The 24,274-nt window shown below is 28.5% G+C and overlaps 2 protein-coding genes across 4 annotated transcripts in view; both read right to left on the bottom strand.

The window, feature by feature from the left end:
• Positions 1-5,672, bottom strand: part of LOC129956922 (telomere-associated protein RIF1-like) — a 67,364-nt gene extending 61,692 nt beyond the window's left edge. For both annotated transcript variants that reach the window (XM_056068967.1, XM_056068977.1), the window contains exons 1-5: positions 5,529-5,672; positions 4,092-4,198; positions 3,204-3,359; positions 2,817-2,854; positions 8-111 (exon numbers count right to left, since the gene is read on the bottom strand). In XM_056068967.1, coding sequence (XP_055924942.1) covers positions 8-111; positions 2,817-2,854; positions 3,204-3,359; positions 4,092-4,171 — 378 coding nt within the window. In that variant the 5' untranslated portion in view covers positions 4,172-4,198; positions 5,529-5,672. The remainder of the gene's footprint in view (positions 1-7; positions 112-2,816; positions 2,855-3,203; positions 3,360-4,091; positions 4,199-5,528) is intronic.
• A 16,747-nt stretch (positions 5,673-22,419) lies between these two features.
• Positions 22,420-24,274, bottom strand: part of LOC129961674 (glutamate-gated chloride channel-like) — a 307,445-nt gene continuing 305,590 nt past the window's right edge. For both annotated transcript variants that reach the window (XM_056075205.1, XM_056075206.1), the window contains exon 10: positions 22,420-24,072. In XM_056075205.1, coding sequence (XP_055931180.1) covers positions 23,758-24,072 — 315 coding nt within the window. In that variant the 3' untranslated portion in view covers positions 22,420-23,757. The remainder of the gene's footprint in view (positions 24,073-24,274) is intronic.

The following is a 24,274-nucleotide window of genomic DNA, read 5'->3' as shown; positions in this document are numbered from 1 at the left end:
TAATTACCATATCATTTTCTAATTCAGTTACAGATAATGTTTCATTCAAACATGAAAAGCATAATATTAAGTCCTTTTCATTTTCAGAAACCTTTATCACTTTAATTATACCTGTAAGATAAAGATGAAAATGAAATAACACATATTAGCTAAATTTAATAACATGCCTTTTATTAACTTATTGGCTTTAAAAAATACAAAATTTTGACAAAACTAGATATACTTGAGCAAATTAAGTTCGCTCGCGAAAAAAAAAAAAAAAAGTTAGCAATACCATATCTTTTTAGTAACAAGTTTCTGTGCAAAAAGAGAAGAAACATTTTCATTCGAAAAGCAGTTCTATTTGCAAACTGCTTTTCGAATGAAAGCAGTTCCAGTTCCATTTCAAAGAAACCAGTGAAGCTATCAGTTTTTTTCAATGATTTTTTTGTGTGTGACAAATTATATGTGCTTTTGATACTGCATGAATAAAATGTTAAAACAATATGAAGGGGGGGGGGGGAGTACACTTACAATTTTATATAAAATATTCTTTTTATGAGCATTTAATTGGTTTCTCTCAGTTTAATATAAAGAATCAGAGAAACAATTTTTATCACCATCATAAAGTATTGCTTGGATTGCTTTTGGAAAATATTAAAATATTTCCTAGATTATACTAGGATTTATAAATTTTCTACAGTTATATTATGCCATTTTATTTTCTGCATTTGGATTGTGACGACAAAACTCATTCTATAGAACATGCCAAGATTTCTTATTTAAAAACAGTCATCAAATTCCAATTTATTTTCTTGATTTTCTATACCTTTTAAAGCTATATTTCACTTCTTTTGTTTAAATAGCATTGTACAACATTATTAAAAAAATATACTATTTAAAAAAAAAAAACACGTCTTCTCTTTCAGCTGCTTGGTACTACATACAAAATTTTCAGATTAATCATCAATTAAAAACCCATTGATATTTTTATATCTTCTTTAATTTTGTAACTACACAGAAATCAGCAACATGTTTTTTTAGCAGCATGAACTCAGTCATTTAGGATACCTTTCGTAAACCTGAAAAGTTTTATAATTTTTGACTTGAACAATTTTATAATTTTTTTAAAAACATTTATTATTATTTTAAATCTCCCCTTTTTTTTCTCTTTCTCATCTGGGTTATGTTTACATGTTGATTATAATTGAATATAAATTGACTATGTTATAAAATATAAAAATAGTCCTGAGGTCTTAACACAATTTGATGACTGGCTGTTATTTTTATTAAAATCTTTCAATCTGCATAACCTGATAATTTCCTTAATAATTTCAAAAGTTTATAAAATTCGCCACCATAGCATAAATTTTTTCCAAAATTACACTTTTCTGAGCTGACAACTTATCTTTCAATAGACGTTTTAATGACTTGACACAATTGAAATTTTGTTAAAATGTCAACAACTCTTAGATTTCAAAATTTAGCAACAAATTCAAGACAGTAAAAAATGTGGAGTTATATTTACTATTCTAATTGCTTCTGCTCTGGGTTACATAACAAGTTTTTTTTTTTTTAAATCCAAATGCACAAAAACCGTAGAGTTAATCCTACAGTCCCTTACACCATTGTTGTTTATTGAAAATGATGACTTAGCTCTTATAATTCAACACACCAAAATAACAAGTAAAAGATTTAATGGAATGAAGGATTATATTTTAACAGACTTAATTGTTCAAAATATTGACTTTAAGAAGTTTGGAGAGTGAGGCACTGATATTTTTTATGTAAAATCATCAATAGATTATACAAGTCCATTGATATTATTATACATGATAATATCAAATGTTTAAATTTTAATGATAGTTAATTTAGTAAAATCGTAGGAAACAAAATTTTATTAATGGAGTTACGAACAAATTAAAAACTACTAAATATAAACACTTGATCTCCAATAATTTCAGAAAGTTGTTTAAAGTTTAATGATGATGAATGTGATATTTTGTAGAATATAGAGCTAGTCAGCAATAGTAATTTGATTAAAAATTTGAATTACAATTTCAGCATCGAATAGCAATTCAGGAAATAAAATGATTGCATAAAATAAAAACAAATTCACATGTCTGCTTCAAAATAATGAAAACTTTAACAAAAAAATCAAAATTTCATAATTGAAAGTAAAGGAAAAAATTTGTTATTTTTAATTGTTTATTTAAAAAAAAAAACAGTTATGTTTTTATGTTGAATTAAAAATAGCAAATAAACTAATCAAAACTTCAATAATAAACTTTTTTATTGAAGTTATTTTGGGTAATAATTCCATTGGAGTTTCAGATATTGAACGACCTTAGAACAAGTTTGTGGTTTGGAAAATGAAGCTGGACCCAGAACTGCAATATAGACAGATCCCACCTATCACTAATGATTATTAACTCAAAGGAATTTCTTTAGCTTATAAGCCATTAAAACAAACATTAATGTACAGTATTAGTAAAACAATTTTTCTTTTAAGTAAATATCTAGTCAGCCAAATATTAATAATATCAAGTTAATAATAAATTTAAATAAGCAAAAGGCAATTCACTATATAAATTATATTAAACATAAGACATATTGTAATACAGACACAATTTGAATATCATTAAATTAAAGTAATTTTATCAAACAAAGAATGGCACAGTCCAAATGAAAGAATGTAAACAATCTATTAATTTAACTAATTGCACAGAATATGGAAACTATATATTCTTCTCACTACAACAAAATTGTAAGTGAAAAATAAAATCCTTTGTCCCTATTGAACAATTTTAAATAAAATTATATGTCATATGTCTTACCTTTAACAATACTGTTCATCTGATTATCAGTGAAAATACTGCAAGAAAAATATTTTTATATGAAAATATGCACAATTTTACATAAAAAAATAGTTTTAAAAAGCAATATCTTCAAATTTTTAAAGTTGTGTTATTTGAAAGCAGCAGAAAGTAAACAAATTTAGATGATTAAAATAGTAATTACTATTATTACTATTTTATTAATAATAAAATAGTAATAATTTTATTTATTAATTTAATTAAATTAATAAATAAAAAATTACTTAAAATATTTTAATATAACCAAAAATGAAAAATAAATAAATTTTAAAATAATTTTATTTAACCATTAATTAAAAAAAATATTTTAGAAATTACAAATCAGAAGAAGAAAAAAACATAACTTACCATTTCAAAGATTTACAATCTTTCAATAACAATTCTAATTGTTCCAACAGAATACAAGATGAATGCTCAAGACTGTTCAAAATTTCCTGACAAAATTCTTCAATATCTTTCTCTGTCACGTTTAACTCATCTTTATTCACTGTGTCTAATAGACCACTATGACAAAAATAAATAATAAATAAATAAAAATAAAATAAATAACAAATAATTAACATCATGTTTAAAAATAATACAAAGCTTAATCTGGAATGGATCACATAAATTTGAATTATGATCAAATATGACATTTCCTTCACCAAACAAATGTACGACATCAGTAAGAGCATGTTTGACCTCAACTTATTCTCTGTGCACCAGGCTCCTTACACATGGCAGTTCTTCCAAGGAATAAGACCACAATCATGGTACCTGATCACTAAACTACGATTTTACCATAAAGTCTCTAATTTCTCTTAAATATATGTATATATAATAATTTTAAAGCAAGTATATTTCATAATAAAAGATAATTTGATAATAAAGTTAAAATCGGAAAGGCAAATTATATGAAATTACAATTAAAAATACAAAAAAGAAGCACTAATTCAAACAGTTTGAAGAATAATTTTCAAAATTTGAATATTATTTATGCAAGCTAATATAATAAAAATATTTTTTGTAAAATAAAGATTAAGGCCATATTGTATAAAAATAAGGAATGAATAATTTCACCAATAGTTAATAAATATTATTTTTATGATAGAATGTTTTATAACAATATGAAATTTGGTCTGTCTTAAAATTAATTTATAAATTCTTAATAAAAAAGAAGATTTGTATTTTATCTGATTATGCATTTAGAATAACACTTTTATAATAATCAATAGGATATTATACAGTATATCATACTTTATTATTTTTTTGAAGATCTCCAATTTATCAGTTTCAGCAGCATCTTTCAAGAGTGAAATATCCTTAGAAATATCCATATTTGGTTTCAAAATTTTCTAAACCAACTGAAATAAAGAAATGATATCTAATATACAAAAGCATCAGATATATGAAATAAATCTCACAAGTATTTATGTATTTCATAAATGTTATATATATAAATAACAATATTCAGATGGTTACTTAAAAAGAGAGTATTTTAAAAGTCAATTTAAAGTAATTCAAACTTGAATTCCCAATAAGGTAATTCATAAAATTAAGATCATAATAATAATGATCTATCATTTAATCTAAGTCATGCAAAGGAAATTCACCATTTTTTAAAATTCAATTATATAGTATTTTTAATGCCAGAAATTTTTTTAAAAATAACATTTGGATTTTTAAAATTTTATATTAATTCAAGATTAAATAAATATAATTCAGCATAGTTATTAGTTATACATAAAAAAAATGATTTTGAACAATAATATTTAAATGGGGCAGATACATGCAATACAGAAAACAATAACATAGTTATACACAAAAATTCTAAATACCAAATGTTTCTCTCATGATATTTTTATAATGGAAAACATACAAACATTTACAAAAAGAATTAATATTTTCTAAGATTTTTACTAAACACTTAAAGAACGCTTTTAATACAAATTGCTGTCAAAATCCTGCCATTTTATACTTTACAGACATCTGAATATAAAAGAAAAGATTGAGTTACAGATAATTGAAAATTACAAGGTAAAAATTTAGTTTAAGAAAATTCATGGCAACTGTACAAACAAATTATATTGGCCTTTTAACGCGAGATATGATGAATCATCTGCCTATCATATAAATACTTATAACTATAGAATAAGATATTATTACTAGAAAATTTTCCTACAATTTTAGCAGTAAAACGGTCGATCAAAAATTAGCTTTCACAGCGAAATAAAAAAAAAAAGTGTTTCTTTCTCGGGGAAACCACAATTTCATTTACACGAATAAAATATAATATGACAGTAGAATTAACGGTTTCTATGCAGATAATGCTAAGTTTTGTTATTTGAAATAACAAGCAAGCCATTTACAAATAAAATCAATTAAATCTTCAAAAAAGTTTATTTCAGCCCGCAAAATTTTGATGTGTACACAACATCAAAATGTAAATGTTTAATTTGGTAAATTAGAAAACATTTGAAATCCAATTAAAATAAATACTATAATAGCATGTTTTTGAAAAATATTAAAACAAGTAAATTAGATATTTTGAGAAAATTATATTTGAAAAACAAATATTAAGCATTTATGTACATTTTTGACACATCACTTGCTTTTCTAATATATTAGGTTGATCCATATTAATATCATGAGCCAAGGAAACTCAATAAATAATGCTAAAGTAATTTTACATACCTCCGAGGCTAGAATGTCTTCGTTTTTACATATTCTAGAGTATTCAAAATATTAACACTTCACACAGAGCACAACAACAAGTAATGTCATAGCAGTTCAAGATTAAACACGCGGGAAATCGAAAATCACAATAATAAAAAGCGCGTCTTCTTCTACTTGCTAAATAATGAGATATAATTTTAGTTATAGAAATAGCTAAATCTGTGACGTAAAGTTTTCTGCCTAATACATAGATACCACGTGATAGACAAAAACAAGTGTGATATGCATTATTTGAGTCACGTGATAAGTGTACTATGTGAGAGTGACGGGGATAATTAATAATGTATTAATTTCTTACGACTTAATGCACATAACTAAAAGATTTTTCTAATATATTTTAATGATATTTTTGAAGTATGAAGGATGCGTTTATTTTACAAAATACACGAGCAGATAATTTAGGTCTGAATACAGTTTTAGAACTCACAAGCGATCGAAGCTACGAAAAATAAATTATTCATAATTGAATTAGTTTATCTTTTAATACATTTGAAAAATTACGTATAATTATGTGAGTCATGAGGTGAAAAATCCGTTGCAAAATGTTATAAAAGTAAAAAAGGAAAGAATTTTCATTACTTATTAAAGCAAGATGGATAGCTGTTCAGAAATAACACGATGGCTCTGGACAATGATTGCTATACACATTCTATACAGAGAAAGTAAAATTCAATAGTTATATTCTCTTCTTTAAAATAAAAATATGTGGATTTTTAAATTTTAATGTTTAGAAAAAAACTGAAATAACAAATACAAATTACAGAAATTAAATAGATTTAATTATCTACAATACCAGTGTATAAAGTAATAATATTTTTAAGAAAAAAAATAGCACCTTGACAAAAAAAAGCAACTAACATTTTATTCAAAGTATTCGTTATCGTAATATACAAATTTTAATGCTATATCTATACATTTATATATACTTGCCGTTTTCTATGCATTTATCTATGCGCCTGTCCTTCAAATAGTGAATTACTACCTAGATAAACTTTTCACATTTTGAAGCGATCTAATCAGGAAAGCCTTTTTTTATATCTGCATAATTGGTGAAGTATTGCTGGTAAAGTGTGTGAGATATCGATGGAATGGAATAGTCATCTAAATGGTCTAAGTCTGGGGAGTACGGTGGGTGGGGAAAGAGTTCCCAATTATATGCAGAAATGATGTTTCTGACATCTATCGTTACGTGGGATAAAGGGTTGCCTTGCAGCAAAATCATTTTTTTTCTTTTTGTGTCCTGTAGCTTTTCGTTCGATGAATGGTTCAAATTGATCAATTATTGATGATAGCGAAGAGTATTCATTATAATTAATCAGCGGTATGAAATTCCACTTATCTAGCTATAGAACTGCGAAAGGGTAATATTCATGGTGAAGAAACAATACTTGAAATTGTATATTCTAATGTATATAAATATTCGGATACAGAATATATTCAATATACGAATTAAACAAGGCAAAAAGTTGTGATTGATCAACGAATTGGTTTCAACAAATCTTTACGTTTTAGATAGATCTGAGACAGAAAAAAATATATTTAATTTATTCCCGTTTGTCTGAGAGCATATTGACTTAAAAATGGATTGTCTTAGAAGGATAAAGTTTGTTATATTTTTTCATCAAAAATCATCAATATGAATGAAGTTTTCAATGAAACATTTTTAATCATCAGACTTGTACATTTGTGTCAAATTTTAAGATTCTACTTCTGCTAGAAAATATTAGATTGATTATGACACCTAAATTGTAATTTATTGAACTTTCGATATGATCAGTCGACGAGACTTAAAAGGAATATTGGATTGGATGTAACAAATGAAGAGGCTTAAAAGAAGCCTATTTTATAACATAGGGAAAAATTAAAATCGTGTGTCCGATTAAAATTCTTGATGTACTACATGATTCTGAGTCTTTTTTTAACATAGTATTTAAAGATTGGCATGCCATCTGTAAACTGCATGATGAGGCTTACAAAAACACTGATTGAAACACAAAAGAAAAAATTAATGCCAAAAATAGCTGATGTAAGAATGATTGAGTAATGAAATTTTTTTCTGTTATGCAAAGATAAATATATTCAAACGAATTGAGCTAAGCACATTATTATGTTATAATTTCTCAAACTAAAAGTTCAAAACTATGTTTTTTCATAAACTCAATTGCAAAGAGAAGAATATTTTGTAACTTTGGTTCGATCATTTTTGAAAATATTTTTCACCTAATTAAAGAAATTTATGAATGAGTGATCATTATTAAGCCAATGAGTATATAAATAATAGGAGTTAGTTAATTTCCTTATTTTAACATTAATTAATGTACTGAATAAGAATAAATGTTATGGATATCCTAGATCTTTATTTCATTACATGGAAAAGATGACAAGCAGTAAAGAGTGAAAATTAATTAAACTGTCAATCTATCCTGCAATCAAATTTGAAATGATCCGAACGGGAAAAGAAACATTCATTTTTTTTAAAGAATGGAAAATTTATGCTAAATTAAAATAGTCTGATCTGAAAATAAATTTTAGATCCAACTACCTGCGACATTATAATTGTTATTAAAGCCCTGTTTCATAAAACGTTGATCTATAAATGTAGATAAATTTAATACACTTTCCCTCAAAAAGTGGGATTTCAAATCGATTGTAGGAATTTCAAAGTTTTTGATAACATTTTGAAAGCTATTTGGGATATGTGCACAATTTTTTGAATTCCAACATTTAGCATGATTTGCACCTGTGCAAATCATGCTCATTTAATAAACTCATTTAATAAAAAATCCTCATCCTCATTTTATAATAAATACTCATTTAATAATAAATACTGTGCTCATTTAATAAACATATTTAATTAACACTATCTCGAAATTTCCTTTTTTTTCAATTAATTTATTGTCACGAAGTTAACTTCGCAATAATATTTTATAGAAATCTGATGATAATTTTGAGAGTTAAAGGGTTTTGAAAAATTACACTTTCAGTATTAAATGAGTCATGGACTTTTGGCGATATCTCGGAAACTATTATATATTTTTCAAAAAAAAAAAAATGCCTATTTAAAGAAAATTGTCATATTTTACAAAATCATGAAAAAAAATGCATAAATAACATAAATTTAAATTTTTATGAGTTTTTAGACATAATGTGTGGGAAAAAATAAATTGTAAAATAGCAACACTTTCCTATTTTATCTACTATCTCAACTCGATATGAGGCTTCTTAACTAACTTTACTTATACGGAATGAGAAATAGTTCGAATGTCTACCGTAGAACCATTATTCCGTTTAAGCATTAAAATTTCAACAACAATATCAGAATTTCAGTTTGTTATTTTGGTACATTTTTGGAACATTTTTTTTATTCCCTCATTCTATAATAACAAAAACAATTAAAAAGAGGCAAATTCTGCTCGCAGTATCATCACTATTAAAATGAATATGTGTTTTGTTTTCCTTTCTCTCTCTCTCTCTATGTGTACATGTTTTGGCATTCTACTCGCTAAACAGTTTGAACTTTACCACATATATACTGGGTGAGCAAAACTTTAAAAATTCATAAAACCCGTAAAATTAAGCAAAATATAAAACAATTTGCATACTTAGCATCGATAAGTCACGGGATTTTTTTAGGTAAGAAAAAATTAATTCAAAAAACAGCCGATAGGTGGAACTGCTATGAACGACTTAGTTGAAAATATGCAAATGAGACAGGCGATTATAAATACTTACGCTCATGATTCAGAATCAGTTCTCCATTGCATGCTTTGTAAGTAAACAAGGATGCTATGTGGAAGAGATAAAGCTTTGTTGCTGAAGCTATTTTACCTGAACCAGGAATCAGCGACTGTTGCACTGCGTAAATTACTTCAGAAATATGTGAAGAATGGGAAAGTACGTTTAACAGTGGCAGGCTTCATAAAGTTTGTTCAGCGATTTGATGAAACTGGATCGCTGGAAGATCGTGTAAGGTCTGGACAACCAAGTCTAACGCAGACACGTTCGGAGCGCGTTGCAACCGAAATGGAAACATTAGCTTCCGCAACCCCGGCAGTGCACGAGAAGTTGGAAGACGCATGGGATTACCAGCATCCACGATACGCAACATTCTTCATGGCGTTCTTTATCAGTATCCATACAAATTACACTCTTGCCATGAACTTTAACATTGGATACTGTAGAGAGAGAAGCATTCGCGAAGTGGGCTGTCTCCAAAATTGAACAGGATCCCTCCTGGGTCTTTAGCATCTTGTGGACAGATGAAGCTCATTTCTCACTCAATGGTGACATTAGTACATATAACTGTCGCATCTGGGCAATGTTCAAATCCACGAGTGTACGCTGAGAAACCATTGCATTCCCCCAAAGTTACAGTGTGGTGTGGGTTCACAGATTCCTTCATCATAGCACCCTTCTTCTTTGAAACACAGTTTCCGGTAAATGGGAGGAAATCGATGACAGTAAATGCTCAAAGTTATTTAACGCTTCTGCGCGAAAAGGTTGTTCTATGTTTGCGTGAAAAAGATACGTTAATGCAAGATGGAGCAACAAATCACACTGCTATTCCAGTCAAGGAATTCCTGATGCAGACCTTCCGGGAAGAGGGAATCATTAGTAGACGTTGCAAGTTTCCATGGACTTCTCGATCACTAGATATGACACCAGCAGACTTTGGGCTATGGGGAAATTTAAAATCCTGGATGTATCGATACCGTCCATCCAATGTGTCGGAATTGAAAGATTCAATCTTCCGAGAGATGTCATGCCTACAGCCCGACATGCTGTACTCCGCCACTGCTGGATTTGTGACACGCCTGCAATGGGTAATCACTTGTGGTGGTGGACATGTTGAACACATATTGCAATAATAAATGATTTGATAAAATTATTTTTGTTATTTTCATGTCTATTCTTTCTCTTATTTACAAAACGCCTCCTATCGGCTGTTTTTTGAATTAATTTTTTTCCTTACCTAAAAAAAATTCGGTGATTTATCGATGCTAAATCTGCAAACCGTTTTTTATTTTGCTTAGTTTTATGGGTTTTATGATTTCTTAAAGCTTTTACGGACTTTTTGCCCACCTGATACTTAGAAAGATGGAAATAAGAACCTAAAGATAAAATTTTTAAATTAGAATTAGAATTTTAATTAATAAAAAATTAACCTAAATGTTGATTTTTTTACTCGCTATAACTTCAGAAATACAACAGCACAAAAATGATTTTTATGTCATTTTAAAATTAGAAAAAAATATTTTTCAATGATAACTAACATTTTGTCATATAATTTTTTATTCTTAACTAATTTTTAAAATATAATTTCATCATATTTTCTATATTTCAGCTTTACTTACAACTAGCAGACTTTGGTGATCAATTGATTCGCCAAGAGAAATGCTCGCTAACATTCTCCTTTCAGTATTTTATGTAAATTTATCTCATAATAGCTCCTTCAGCAAAACATTTTTAAACTCCACAATTTGATAGTCATAACTAACACTATTAGAGGAGACTCAAGTGTGCATTGCACTATTTATCTCTCTAATTTTTTGTCAGTTTTAGTAAAATTTAAATTTTGAATTGTACCGGAAGTGATTAAACTTCAAATAATACAAAAATATTTTTTGTTAATTTTTTCAAAAATATGAGAACCAAAAAAAAAAAAAAAAAAGAGTAGAATCATTTAGCACCGAAGGTTTAGTTGCACTACAGAATATTTTTTTCAATTTACAAATTTCTAAGGAATTATTTAATAAAAATTTCTCCGAAACATCATAAAATTCAGTTTTTAGCTTTCCTTACAAAAGAATTGAAATGACGTAAAAAATAATATTTTATTTTGTTTTGGTCAGTAAATGCACTTCAAAAAAATTTTGAAGTCTAAATTTTTTACTTTTTGGTCCCAGGAATCGTATTTTGGGAAATAATTTTGACGCTTTAACTTTTAATCAAATAATTTTTTTTAAAAAAAATCTATCTTTTGCGATCAGATCTGACCGAATTATGAAGATTTCAATATTACAATTTTAAAAAAATTAACATTTTAATAGACTTAGGCCAACAGGCCTTGGGGAAACTCTGGGAGCTGATTGATTAGCTTCTTTGAGACGATCAGCGGAATGTTTAAAATCGAGCATTTCTTTACGATAGTAAAGAATATTCAAATTTTCACAATTCTCTTAGTTTTAGCCGAGAGAGAGTGGGTCATTTTTTCCTTATTTTAAACTATTCGCCTTTGGCCATCAGCTGGTTCAATGGTATTATTGATAGTATTTTTCTCTAAGTCTTATGGACATAACTTCATGTCCATGATTTCATCAAATTATGGGACATTAAAGCAATGTTATTTTACTTATCTCTTATATACGCTCTGTTTATTGTGTACATGAAACTTTCTAATGGTGATTAGTTTCATCATATCATGGGGCTATTAAAGACGCAAACATCCGGCTCAACTACCTCTTAAATTTTGGAATATTGTAACTTCATTTTTTTTATGCGGCTCGTAAACTACTCATACATTGAACAGAAACCTTGTTCTTTAACTTTCAACAACAAAAAAGAGGTCACACTATAAGATAGTTGATGAAACAAAAGTTATAATTGATAAAAATGATAGGTGGAATTAAAAAAAGTTGATTGTTGATAGTGATTAAAAAAATGTGAACTTTAGGGCAACAATATAAGCTATTGTTGGAAATCAGGCAAAAAAAAAAAAAAAATGTTTTTAAAATCACCACAGTTTTGCAAAAATGCTCACCACTATTAGATTATTTTCAAGGAAAAAAAAAGCAATTTTCAAATATTGAAATGATAAAAATTAATTTTTCACAGTTATATTTTCAGAAATTTTGCACATTCCATATATCTAAATGCAAAACCACTTGTGCCAAATATGGTAACTGTAAGTCAAAAACGGTCTGGCCCGTAGAATATCACACACACACACACACACACACACACACACACACACACACACACACACACACACACACACACACACACACACACACACACACACACACACACACACACACACACACACACACACACACACACACACACACACAGAGAGAGAGAGAGAGAGAGAGAGAGAAGCACAGCCATGCACACGCACGAGCACGCACATAATCATTTTTATTATTAGTATAAGTTATTACCTTATTAATTCTATTGAAGATAGAACTGAAAATTTAATTTTACTAAGTAGATAAATTTTCATTGAATAATTCATTGAGTAATCCCCCCCCCCCCCCAGTATTCCTTGAAGTAATTTATATTCAGTGAAGTTTAGTCACTTCCGTTTCTAATTAAAGTTTAAATGTCAGGAAGATGACAGAAAATTAAGGAAATTCACAGAACAGTGCAAGGCTTCCAATATAAAACGAGTTCCATGACAATAAAAATTCGAAGGTAAAAATATTTCACAGAAAAAAGAACTAAGACCAAATTATATAAAAAATTTAATTGAAAATTTTAGAAATCATTAATATTGACGAAGCAACTGATCGCAAAGGCGTCTAGTGGAAATAGTGGAAATTCTCGTTTCTATTTGAAAATTACTCTCTTAATTTCATTTTTTTTGAAGAAAACTTATAATTAGAAATATGATGGTTCTTCTGATTAGAAAGAATTACCCCAAGATTTTGGATATAATTGGAGTTAATAATTTTTATGCTTTCATGATATTGTTTTGAACTAAAAATACTTTTTTTTTCTATTTCATTTTGCTTTCTAGAAGCTGTATCATGTTAGTCATTGGGCTATTTGATGGGTTTTTTTTTATGATTTTTGTTGATTTTTATATTTTAGTTTCTTGTAACTTTTATGAATTTTTTTCTTTTTATTTCACACTACCGTCTTGGCTGACTGGCTGGTTCACCTAAATTATTGGTAAGTAAAATTTTATTTGAATCTAGATTACATCAAAGTATTTTTTTTTTTTAATTTGACAGTTCTGTTACTTCATTTTTTTAAGAAGTATTATACACTTTTGTTCATTGAGGTATACACCTTTCTACTTTTCTGTTATTTTTCCTAAAATGTGAAGTTTATTTTTAAAAGGGAAGAGGTTAAAATTCAGTAAAAACAGTAAGATGCTTGCGAAGTCGAAGCATGTTCATAAAAAAATATAAAAGAATTAAAAAAAAAAGAACAATTTAACACTGAAGTTTTGAATGTATTGCAGAATATATTTCAGGATTGAAATGATATCAGAGGATTATTCAATAAAAAGTTATCTGATTCAATAAAAAAAAAAAATACCCAGCGTATTTCAATAACAAAGCAAAACAACAAGCTAGAAAAACCAATAATCCACTAATATCACGAAAGTTCTTGAAAATCAGCGGATTTATTAAAAAAAAAAAAAATTGTTTATTTCCGAGGCTCAATTCTAATTTCAATAGTCAATAATTAAATCCAGATTGAAGTATTTTACTACAATTAATTTGGCATCATTGGAAATAATTTTTTAAAACTTTAAATTGTGTAAATATTTCCTGAAGGAATATTTTCGGAAATTATAGTGATAAAAAAACAAAGTTTCGTTTAATTTTTAATTAATTAAAACTTTAATTAAAATAATTTGACATGCACATTTCCACCCTATATGTATGAAGTTTAGTAGCTGTAGTTTAAACAGTTAGCTCTGTAGAGCATCAACACACAAATTCTTCTTTATTATTTGTAGAGAAATTTGTTAAAAGGGTTTTATGCTTGCAAAATGCTTAAAGATAGTAAATTACTTAGACAGCTTAGTAAACCATTTAAAACTTTATACCAATTTTATAATTTTATAAAAATCAATTGTTATCATAAATTTTTTATGTTTAATGATAACAGCCAATTTTATTAGATAAATTTAAAACTAAATGAATTAAAAAAAAAGATTTGTTCAGTAATCGATCATCTGCAAGTACATTTTCACTTTTAAAGATTATTTTCACACGTATGTGGAATTATTTCTCCTTATAGCATAAAACGAAAATAAGTGCTGCATTTTTACATTTAAATTCATAGATGGCGCCTCAAGACAATGGATAAAGTAAGAAGAGGAAAATTGAATTCGTGAGTAAGATGTTATTCCTATAATGTATCAATGTATATTAATTGGAAGCATTATTAAGAATTTCAAAGAATTAATTATGTATTTTAAATGAAAAAGTAATTATTATTGAATTTTTCTGTAGGAAACTAGGCACTGTTAAATGATATGTTCGTTGTTTAAAAGGAAAACAACAACAACAACAACAACATCCTTTTAAATAGCCTGTTTAATTTTACAATTAATGAAAGTAAGAACATTTTACAGACCAGATAAGAAGACTAATTAACTTTATTAAAATGATTAAATTTTATTTTAAAATTATAATTTTATCCAGTAAAAAAAAGATAATGTTTTTCTTTCTTTATTGCAAGTTGAAGAACGCCATAAACAACTTGAAATTTACCACAAAATTTATATTTCTGCCAAATTTTGAACAAAATTTCATCTAGAGAAACTTTTGCTGTCTGAATTCAAATGAATACGATAATTACATTATGCAAAGACATAGATGCATAAAAGGTGATTTATAGTTTAAACATTTAATCTAGTGTATGAGGCAAAACGGTCAAGGGAGTTAACTATTTATTCATCTGCACATTCACCCACATATAAATTTGAGAAATGAAAAACGCGCCGACTTAAAAAAGTAAACTGGATTTTATTACTAAATTTGTAGGTCTACGCCAGACTTTATTTTCTAATAGTAGAAAAAAAGCATCTAAAATGCATATTCAGTTTTCTTCATTAGATTATAAAGCACAAAAAACACTCATGTGCTGAATTTTGAAAATGAAAATCTGAGGATCTGTTTTGTTCAAGGGCTTGTCTAAATGTCCAGGATTTTTATATGGACGGGGGGGGGGGTCAAGGAAAAGAGATATCCTTATTAGGGAGTATGCGAGAAAATTTCGAAGTGACCACTTCTTCTGATTCTATCAAATTTTTTTTAAAAAAAATGTTTTAAATTGGTGATTTTCTTTAAATCCTACAGGTGTGTTTCGCACAATTTTCAATATGCATTTTTTTAATTTTTGTCTACTGAGGCTATTTAAGCGTCAGAGAAGAGCTTTCTTAGTGATTAAATATTAAAAAATGCTAATAATGAGGAATCAGATTTAATTAAATAGTTATTTTTTATCGTCAGTTTAACATTTCGATTACAAATATTTATTTTTATATTCCAGTTATGCAATTCATGTACAGACTTCTATATTTGTCTTTTTTCTGAAAATGATCCTTATTATTGTTTGCTTTTTTGTTCCCATGAAACTTAGTCGTAAAATTTAAGGAATTTTTAACTAGTATGAAATGACATTTATAGCATTAGAAGGTTAGAGAATGAAACTTCTAGTTTTTTAATTTAAGTTTTGCTGGAACAGATGTATAATAGCAAAGGATTTTCTTGCAGATTTTAACATTTTATGGATTCCAAAAATGGCACTGCATTGTTAACAAGAAACGGAATTCCATCTTTTCCAAAATAGTAAAAAAATATTCCAATTTTAAATGCTATCACGATTCATATAAAAACATTATTAGCTATTTTAAGGATTTTTTAAAATTGAACTCAGTTAACAATAAGGTCGAACATAACATCGATAAGGTCAATCATAATATCGAACATTACATTGAAACTAGAGGTCCACCCGTTTTCGTTAAGCTAGGGCTTATTAAAAAAAAAAAAAAAAAAAAAAAAAAAAAAAAAAAAAAAAAAACTGAAAGCAGCTAAAAAGGAGATAGAATTTATGTTACAAATTGATTTATGCATACCATCCAAGATAATCTAGTCGAGCCCACTGCATCTTTCTATGAAGATATCAGGCAATTGGTGACCTTTCGGGACTATAGAGCATTAAAAAACGTCACGAATTCTAATAGATACTCTCTTTCATTTTTAACGAACTGCAGCTACATTTCAGCATCGAACAAAAGTTTCTCATCCATAGATTTCATTAAAGTGTACCAATAAATTTTGGTTCTCAAGAAGATATATTAAAGACAACAATTCCCGTGCTTTTCGTGTTATTTGAGTTCTCATTCATGAAATTGGGCTCAGGCAAGGCGGTTAAAACACTCCAATGCTTCATGAATCTCAATGCTGAATATATTAGAGTTCGTATTTTGCTATTTGGATGAAATTCTAATAACCGTTCCTGATGAAGAAACTCATTGGCAACATGTTCAAGGTGTCTTCGAATATGGTCTATGCCTTAATGCGTAAAGTGTAAATTTGTTCAAACCAGACTTGAGTCAGCTGAAGGGCTTAAATATCTTCCCACGAAAGTTGATGTAATCAGTAATTTCCCGAAAACAAAGTTATTCACTAATTTAAGGCGATTTTTAGGTATAAGGGTTTTTTATTACAGTTTCATACCAAATATACGAAATTACACCAATTTTTAACAACATTGCTTGCTGGTATCAAAGGAGTTTCAGAAAACAAATAACTTGGAAAGAAGAAACAAGAAAACGTTTTCCAAGTGTTAAAAGATGCATTTGCCATGCCTCAAAGTAAATTCATATATACAAAAAGGTTAAAATAGCATTGAAAACTGATGTCTCTAGTAATATTACTATTGGAGCAGTTTTACTCCAGATTGTGAACAATGAAAAACAACCTTTGAGTTTTTTTTACCCGAACTTTGACACAAATAAGAAGAAAATATAGCACTTATGACAGAAAATTATTAGCTCTCTACATAGTAGTAAAACATTTTAAATAATGTTAAAAAACCGATATTTTACAATACAGACGGATCACATACCAATAGTATTTGCTTTCCAAAAAGATATGGAAAAAGTCTGGCTACGGTACGCAAATAACTGTCAAGCATTAGAAAATTCAAAGACTCAGTGTGAAAACAAAGTTACTACAACTAACAGCTATGTGAAGTTCCTCAATCACTTCAAATATTTTTTTCATTAATCTTTGTCGTTGGAAAAAGGGTGTGTAATATTACTTTGATCATATCGATTTATTTTATCGTCATCTTCGATTTATTGTATCATTCTGATCAAATTAAGTTAAAAATGTTTAGCAACATAAAACCACTATGAATAACCAAGAAAACGAAGTTTGTTCTTTTTTTTTGTTTGTTTGTTTGAGAGATTTCATATGAATAAATTCAAATGAAATAGTGGGAATAAGTGTAAATAAAGTATTGCAAGTTAAAAAAAATATATTAATTTTATTAGAGTCAGAGAAGTGTTAGCATTATATAATTTCGTAAAAGAGCTTCAAATGTATTAACATTTAATCTGTCTGATAATTAAAAAAAAAGATAGGCGAAACTTGTGATCGTATGGATAGATGAACGTTCAAGCATGAATTCCTGGACTGAATCCTGTTGCAGAAAGTCTGTCCGTCTATTCCTGCATACAGGAATATGGTAACTCAAAAATATAAATTAAACAGATGAAATTCTGCATATAATTTTATTACTAGGCTTCTAGATCTGAATTAAATTTTCTATTAAATTTGTTGAAAGGTTTATCCTCTATTTGTGCAACATAATGTGAAAGTCAATAGATGTGCAAGCTGGATGATTGCACTTTAGCAAGTTAAATTTAATAACTTACTTTTTCAGCTAATCTTGGAATAAATCCATTAATGAAAAATTCCTTATATTAAATTTAGTATGTGATCCAGATAATGGAATCATAAATTCTCATTGAATTTTGGAATTGTTAACAAAAAATCGTATACTCATTTCTCTTCATTACAGCACTGTTTTTGCAATTATTATAGGACTAAGGATTTCATAGGAAAAAAAAAATACAATAACACAGCTAGATGAATAAGAGACTTTTATTTTGGAAGCAAGGAATACATTTACTTAAATATGTGGGATTACAATACATTTCAGGAGATCTTTTATTTAATAATACATCTACCTTCACCAAGATAGGCAAAATACATTTTTTTCACACAGTTATGTACATGTGTATAGACACAATATCTGTATGACATACAGTATTTATTCATATATCGTATATATAATTATAATGATCCATATGAACAAAATAACAGCGAGAAAACACGCTGAATGCCGTGAAGAAAATATATGGCTTATTTACACTTATGAAAAAAGGATATAGATATGCACAACAACCAGAAGCATTGGCCAACTTATGTACTGAGAAGTCCTAGGTCGTGACCCGCAGGAAGAAAATATGATAAGATCCCGTGAGCTCGTGAAAATAGTGTTGGATATAAAATATCCATGATCTTATAGATGACGAAACGTGTTTGTGGTATCTTTAAAGCTATCTATGAGACTTTATGAAAAAGACATAGTTGTCAAAAATATTGATTCTTCAATTCTCATTCTACTGTTAGTTACAAATTTTTTCCCTAACTGTGTTTAGGTGTGTTTTAGACGGTTTGCAATACTTCTCGTTTCTCATCTTCAGTATATACTGCTGTAGTGTTTTAAAGTTCATCTTATCTAAAGATTCCGAATGACTCTTCGAGTGTCCTTGCTTCCTTCTTTTATGTTTTTATCACCCCAATTCCATATTTCATTATGGATTGGAATTTAGCGCTCCCCTTAGCAAGTCAATAATTTACAATCTGTAGATTTCTAAAGTCTAGAACTTTAATTTCAAAAGAATTTTTTTAGTAGATAATAGTTTACCTACTGAGTATTACAAACGTCCAAGGTCAAGTTGAAAGAAAACAATGCATTAACAATTCGTCAAGGGTCTTGGATTGAAAGAGGAAATGAAAGAAAGATTACATTCTTTTTCAGTTACGTTTTTAACGAACATCATATGTTAACATACTCAAAATTTTCTTTTATTAAGTACATTGCCAGGACCAAATAATTTGCAATCACTGCTCGTGAAGCCAAAAATTGTGACTAGGACAGTCATATCTCTACAGACAGAAATACGGAAAAAATATGCATTCAGTGTACCGAAAGTAATTCTCATTGACATTCTGTGAAATCCCAACACGTTCCAGAGGTATGGCTGTCTAATCCGATTCCTTCTCTTACGGAGATATTTAAAGGAAATGGTATATCGAACCTCAGTGAATACAGAAAGAGACTTAGTTTACTGCGCATATGCTATCGCCAGTACAGCAATTGATCTCGTGCCTTTTTATGGCTTGCGAAAGCGTGGTTTAATTTGTTCCATGATAATTTCAGTATCTTTCAATAGAACATCATGTTCTTGCCATTCTTTTTATAATACAGCTTTTTTTGCAATACAAATATGGCACCATTTCGCTACTTCCGTACTTTTTTTCCATGCATCACAGTTGATTAAATTTTATTCAATTTTCATAATGTACTGGAAATGAAGCAGTTTAGCTGGAACTTCTATTCAAATTATCAGCTGAGTAAACGTTTGTTATTTTCCGAGGGATTTCTTGAAAATTTAGTAACAAGAGGTAATTTAGTAACAACCTTTTTGTATTCAATTAACCACTGCAAATATCTATAGCTTTCATTCTGTTGATTTTTAAGTTTTTTTAATTCTAACTATTGTTTTAATTTGACATTTTTATCTTCCAGAACTTTTCAGCACAAATGATTTGTATATAAATGTAAAAGCTAATAAATCATGTGGCAATCTAAACAAAGAAATTTAAAAAAATCCAAAGCTACTGATTTCTCCCAATGTATAACTTACCTTCCTATTAATCACAAAAATCAAAACAATGCAGTTAAATTATCGTTCAAAATATCTTTTTATATATGTACAATAGTTTATCTTTTTTCACTTTAAATACTTTTCATGGACTCATGACAAATAACCTACATGTCTTTCGGTCGTAATTTACATGATAGATAAGATCTGTAAAATTTATAGATTTACATTCGTAAAATTCTTCCAATTGAAAGTGAGAACTGTGGTTCTAACAGCATTATTTCAAGTAATCGAAATATGAGTCTTTTTAATAATAGAATGCTGTGTATGTCGGGAGAGGTCTGATATAAAGCATTTAGCGACGGTGTGCTATTGAATGAAGCTGAAACGTCTTGCCCTGAATCCCTTCAAAAGAACTAAAGCTCGCAGTAATCCTGTTTTTATCGGTTGTATGTGTTAGTGGATGATCCCACATTCAAGGTGTGTATTCCAGTTTGCCGATGTTGAAATGATTGATGCATCTAACATGTCACAAAAATTAGTGTTAAATTTTTCGCACAGTTGGAAAACAGCATTTAATGACGTGCTTTCAAATCATCTTAGAAATGAATACTATCTTATGCTATATAATTATAACTGAATACTAAATTATACTGAATGTTAATCTTAGAATTCAATATATATGTATATTTGAATTACCTCAACAAGGATTATTGGATTTAGTGGTTCACAGCAAAGCCAAGATTGGAATTAAACAAATTGTGAAGTTGGTATTGGTCAAATCACTTCATACTATGTAACTTCAATGCCTGCTTCGACTTTTTCCTTAATGTAGTCTCTTGGATATTATTTGGCGATTTCGGTGAATTACTTGTGTAGTGGCAGCTGAATTCTGCCTTCCATGAAGGGTCCATTTTAATGATCATAGCTAAAAATTAATTGCTCTGGTATTTGAACAAAGGGGGAGGAACTTACTTTGTTGGAAAATTAGACAGTTCTGTCCTGATGCATTGACAGAGTGGATTTTTACTTCTGACTACACTCAATGTCATAAACATTCGTAAGATCGTAAATATTAGTTTCATAAAGACGTTGGTTTCATGAAGAACTATGCACTGAGTCTGCTAGGGGAAAACATAGCATTATCAACTTTATTCGCAACTGTTTTATTTAGACACATTATAGTTATATATTTCATATCAGAATTTTCCTAACACTCACAGCCATCTATCAGACAGATCTCAGATTTCTACCACTTGCTATAACCATTAGAATCGCAGTCTAACAATCACTTAGGCATGTATTATATTCAAATTTTAATTTAAACTTTACAAACAGCATTTTTAAACATAATCTTGAATATTATAATGCAATTAAATTTTCGAATGCCTACGAACTTGTCAAATTTTTGTAAAAACTCTGCACTTCAATTTTACTGAATTTGATTGTCAAATCGGGTAACTACCGATTTTTTTCCCATTTGCATATAATTAAGACTCCAGTAGGTACTTGCAATTTTAAGTTAATGCAGATATTCGTTTTTCTATAATTCCATTATTAGAATTATCAATATAATTATTAAAATTATTATATCTTACAAAATTTACAAAAATATACAAGTTGCCTAAGTGTCCTGGATCCTAAAGGAGACATCCTATTGATTGAATGGTCATATTTTTAAGTGTCTTGTCGGTTAAGTGTCTGCTACCGAATGATTTTCTACTTAGTTTTTTATTTAGCACAAGAAGTTCCATGATAGTAAGTTAATATTTAACCTATATACATAAGTTTGAAGCTCTGAATATTTTGAAAAGGCAGATATTTACAAAAAAGATAAATTTCATAATATTCAGTCGTTATCTACATATATAATATAATTTAATATATCTCAAGATCTAATTTCTGAACAAGCACTGCTAAAATTAATGCGGAAATAGGTTCAGAAATATTAATTGCTGAAAACAAATAATAACGCATTTATTGGTCCATCGAACTTTGATTATAAGATTGCAGAAAAGTATTAAAACATTCAAAAGCGAATTTATGTATCAATAATTTCATTAATTTCTTCGTATATTAATTTCAAATTTGTATTGATTTATAATCTTTATGCTTTTTCTTCATATATATATATATATATATATATTCACAAAGAATTTAGCAAAGAAAATAAAAACAAATCAGATTTAGACTGTGACCAGAGATTTTTTTCAAAATTTTCTTTCTAAATTCATAACTTACAATCAATAAAAAGTAAAAAATAATGATTAATATTATATATTTATTAAACTGTAACATTAACTTAGATTCAATATCAATTTTTCCACTGCAGCCACAAGGAATTTCAAATTAAATTTGCATTCAATCAGTATCTAGCTTCTAAAAGAAATCGGCATAAAGGAAAAGCTTTCAATAGCCGGAATCCCTGAGATATTTGTAATTATTTTTAGTAAAAAAGCTCAATAAAACAATTTATTCTGAACAAATATTTCTATTTGAGATAAATAAAGTATTGTGAATAGTTATTAACAAAATTTATTTAATTCATAGAGCTTTATTATTAAGAGTTTAGATAGATAAGCCATTTTTTGATAGCCGCCCTTACTCATCAAGAATAATTTTTTGAAGTACAATTGCAAATAAAATGCTTTACTGATTTACATACAAGGTGAATTATTTTAAAACTATTTTTAACTAACAGTTATGCAATATGAATCATCTTTATTAGTATAGAATGTAAATGGGGAAAATATTTGAGAAAATGAAACAAATTTTCATGCTTGGAAATCATTTATATGTTTTTACGATAAATTTCTTACATAATAATAACTTTTCAAACGGGGATAACAACAGAGTAAATTTTTATCTTTCTATTACGATAATCTGTTTTATATCGATCATTTATAGCTTTTTAAGGATATTATTTCTTTAATGCATTCAAATACAGTTGTTATTCAATTATATACTTAACAATGCATTTTGTCCGTGGAAACAATTTAATATTTAAAAATAATGCTTTGCTGTACCCAAACAGGTTAATTAATTTTTTATTTTATTTTAGAAGTGGAAAAAGATTCCGACAGTAGATGCATGTTTTTGTCACTTTTCTCAATATTTTTTTTCATAATGTATGATTTAAATAGAGTGAATTCCAATCCGATACAAAGAAAAACAGAGCTTTCTATCCGCAGTGGCTCGGCGATAGGAAGAGGAGATGAAAATATAAATGCTTTGGGAACAATCTTGGAAGAGGTGGAAGAAAGACGAAATATTAAGGATGTATTTCACATAAAGTCATATATGATGGGGAGGAGAAAACTGTGTTCTGGTTGCCATTTCCTCTTGCTACGCCACTGCTTGTTTAATCATTATTTGGATTTAAATCTGAGATCAACGACACCAAAATAATTCTAAGTCTCATCTTTACGTCTCTTACAGCTCTGGCACCTTATTCATATACACATTGCAACAAGCGTCCCCTGTGCTTTCCCTCTCCCTAATTCCTTTGGCAAATTATCTACTCTTCGAGAGCATCCAGTTCTAGTTTGTGCCTCCGTTACTGAGCAATTCCCAGTTCTCCGAGTGGGTAGGCTTGATGACGGCGTAGGTGAGGAAGTAACCGGCCACGAACAGGCCAAAGGACAAGGGAAAGAGGATCTTGGACACTTTGTCGATATTCTTGGAAAGCCTCTGCCGGTTGTAGTTGGGAGGAACGATCGGCTGCGATCTCTTGAGCCAACCGAACAAGGACAGAGCGGCCCTGGTGTCCTCTTCCGTTCTGGACGAGGATACCTGGTCGCTCGCGATGTTGGGATCGTTGCTGTTGTTATCCTTCACCACGCTCGACTGCTGGATCTACAGAGAAGAGAGAAACATTTATTGAGCATGTAACAACTGTTTTTTAGAATCAATGTAAAGGTTCAAATTTCAAATCATAAATTAGTGGAGATCAACGACACCACCTTACACCATCATTCAGATTATTAACCAAAGGATGAGTGAATAAGTTTCAGCTGCTTAGGATGTAGGATCATATCCGTCGCCCTCTTATTTGGTA

This window comes from Argiope bruennichi, chromosome 2 (genome assembly GCF_947563725.1).
Source record: "Argiope bruennichi chromosome 2, qqArgBrue1.1, whole genome shotgun sequence".
Taxonomy (NCBI): domain Eukaryota; kingdom Metazoa; phylum Arthropoda; class Arachnida; order Araneae; family Araneidae; genus Argiope; species Argiope bruennichi.
This window is presented reverse-complemented; position numbering and strand designations above follow the sequence as displayed.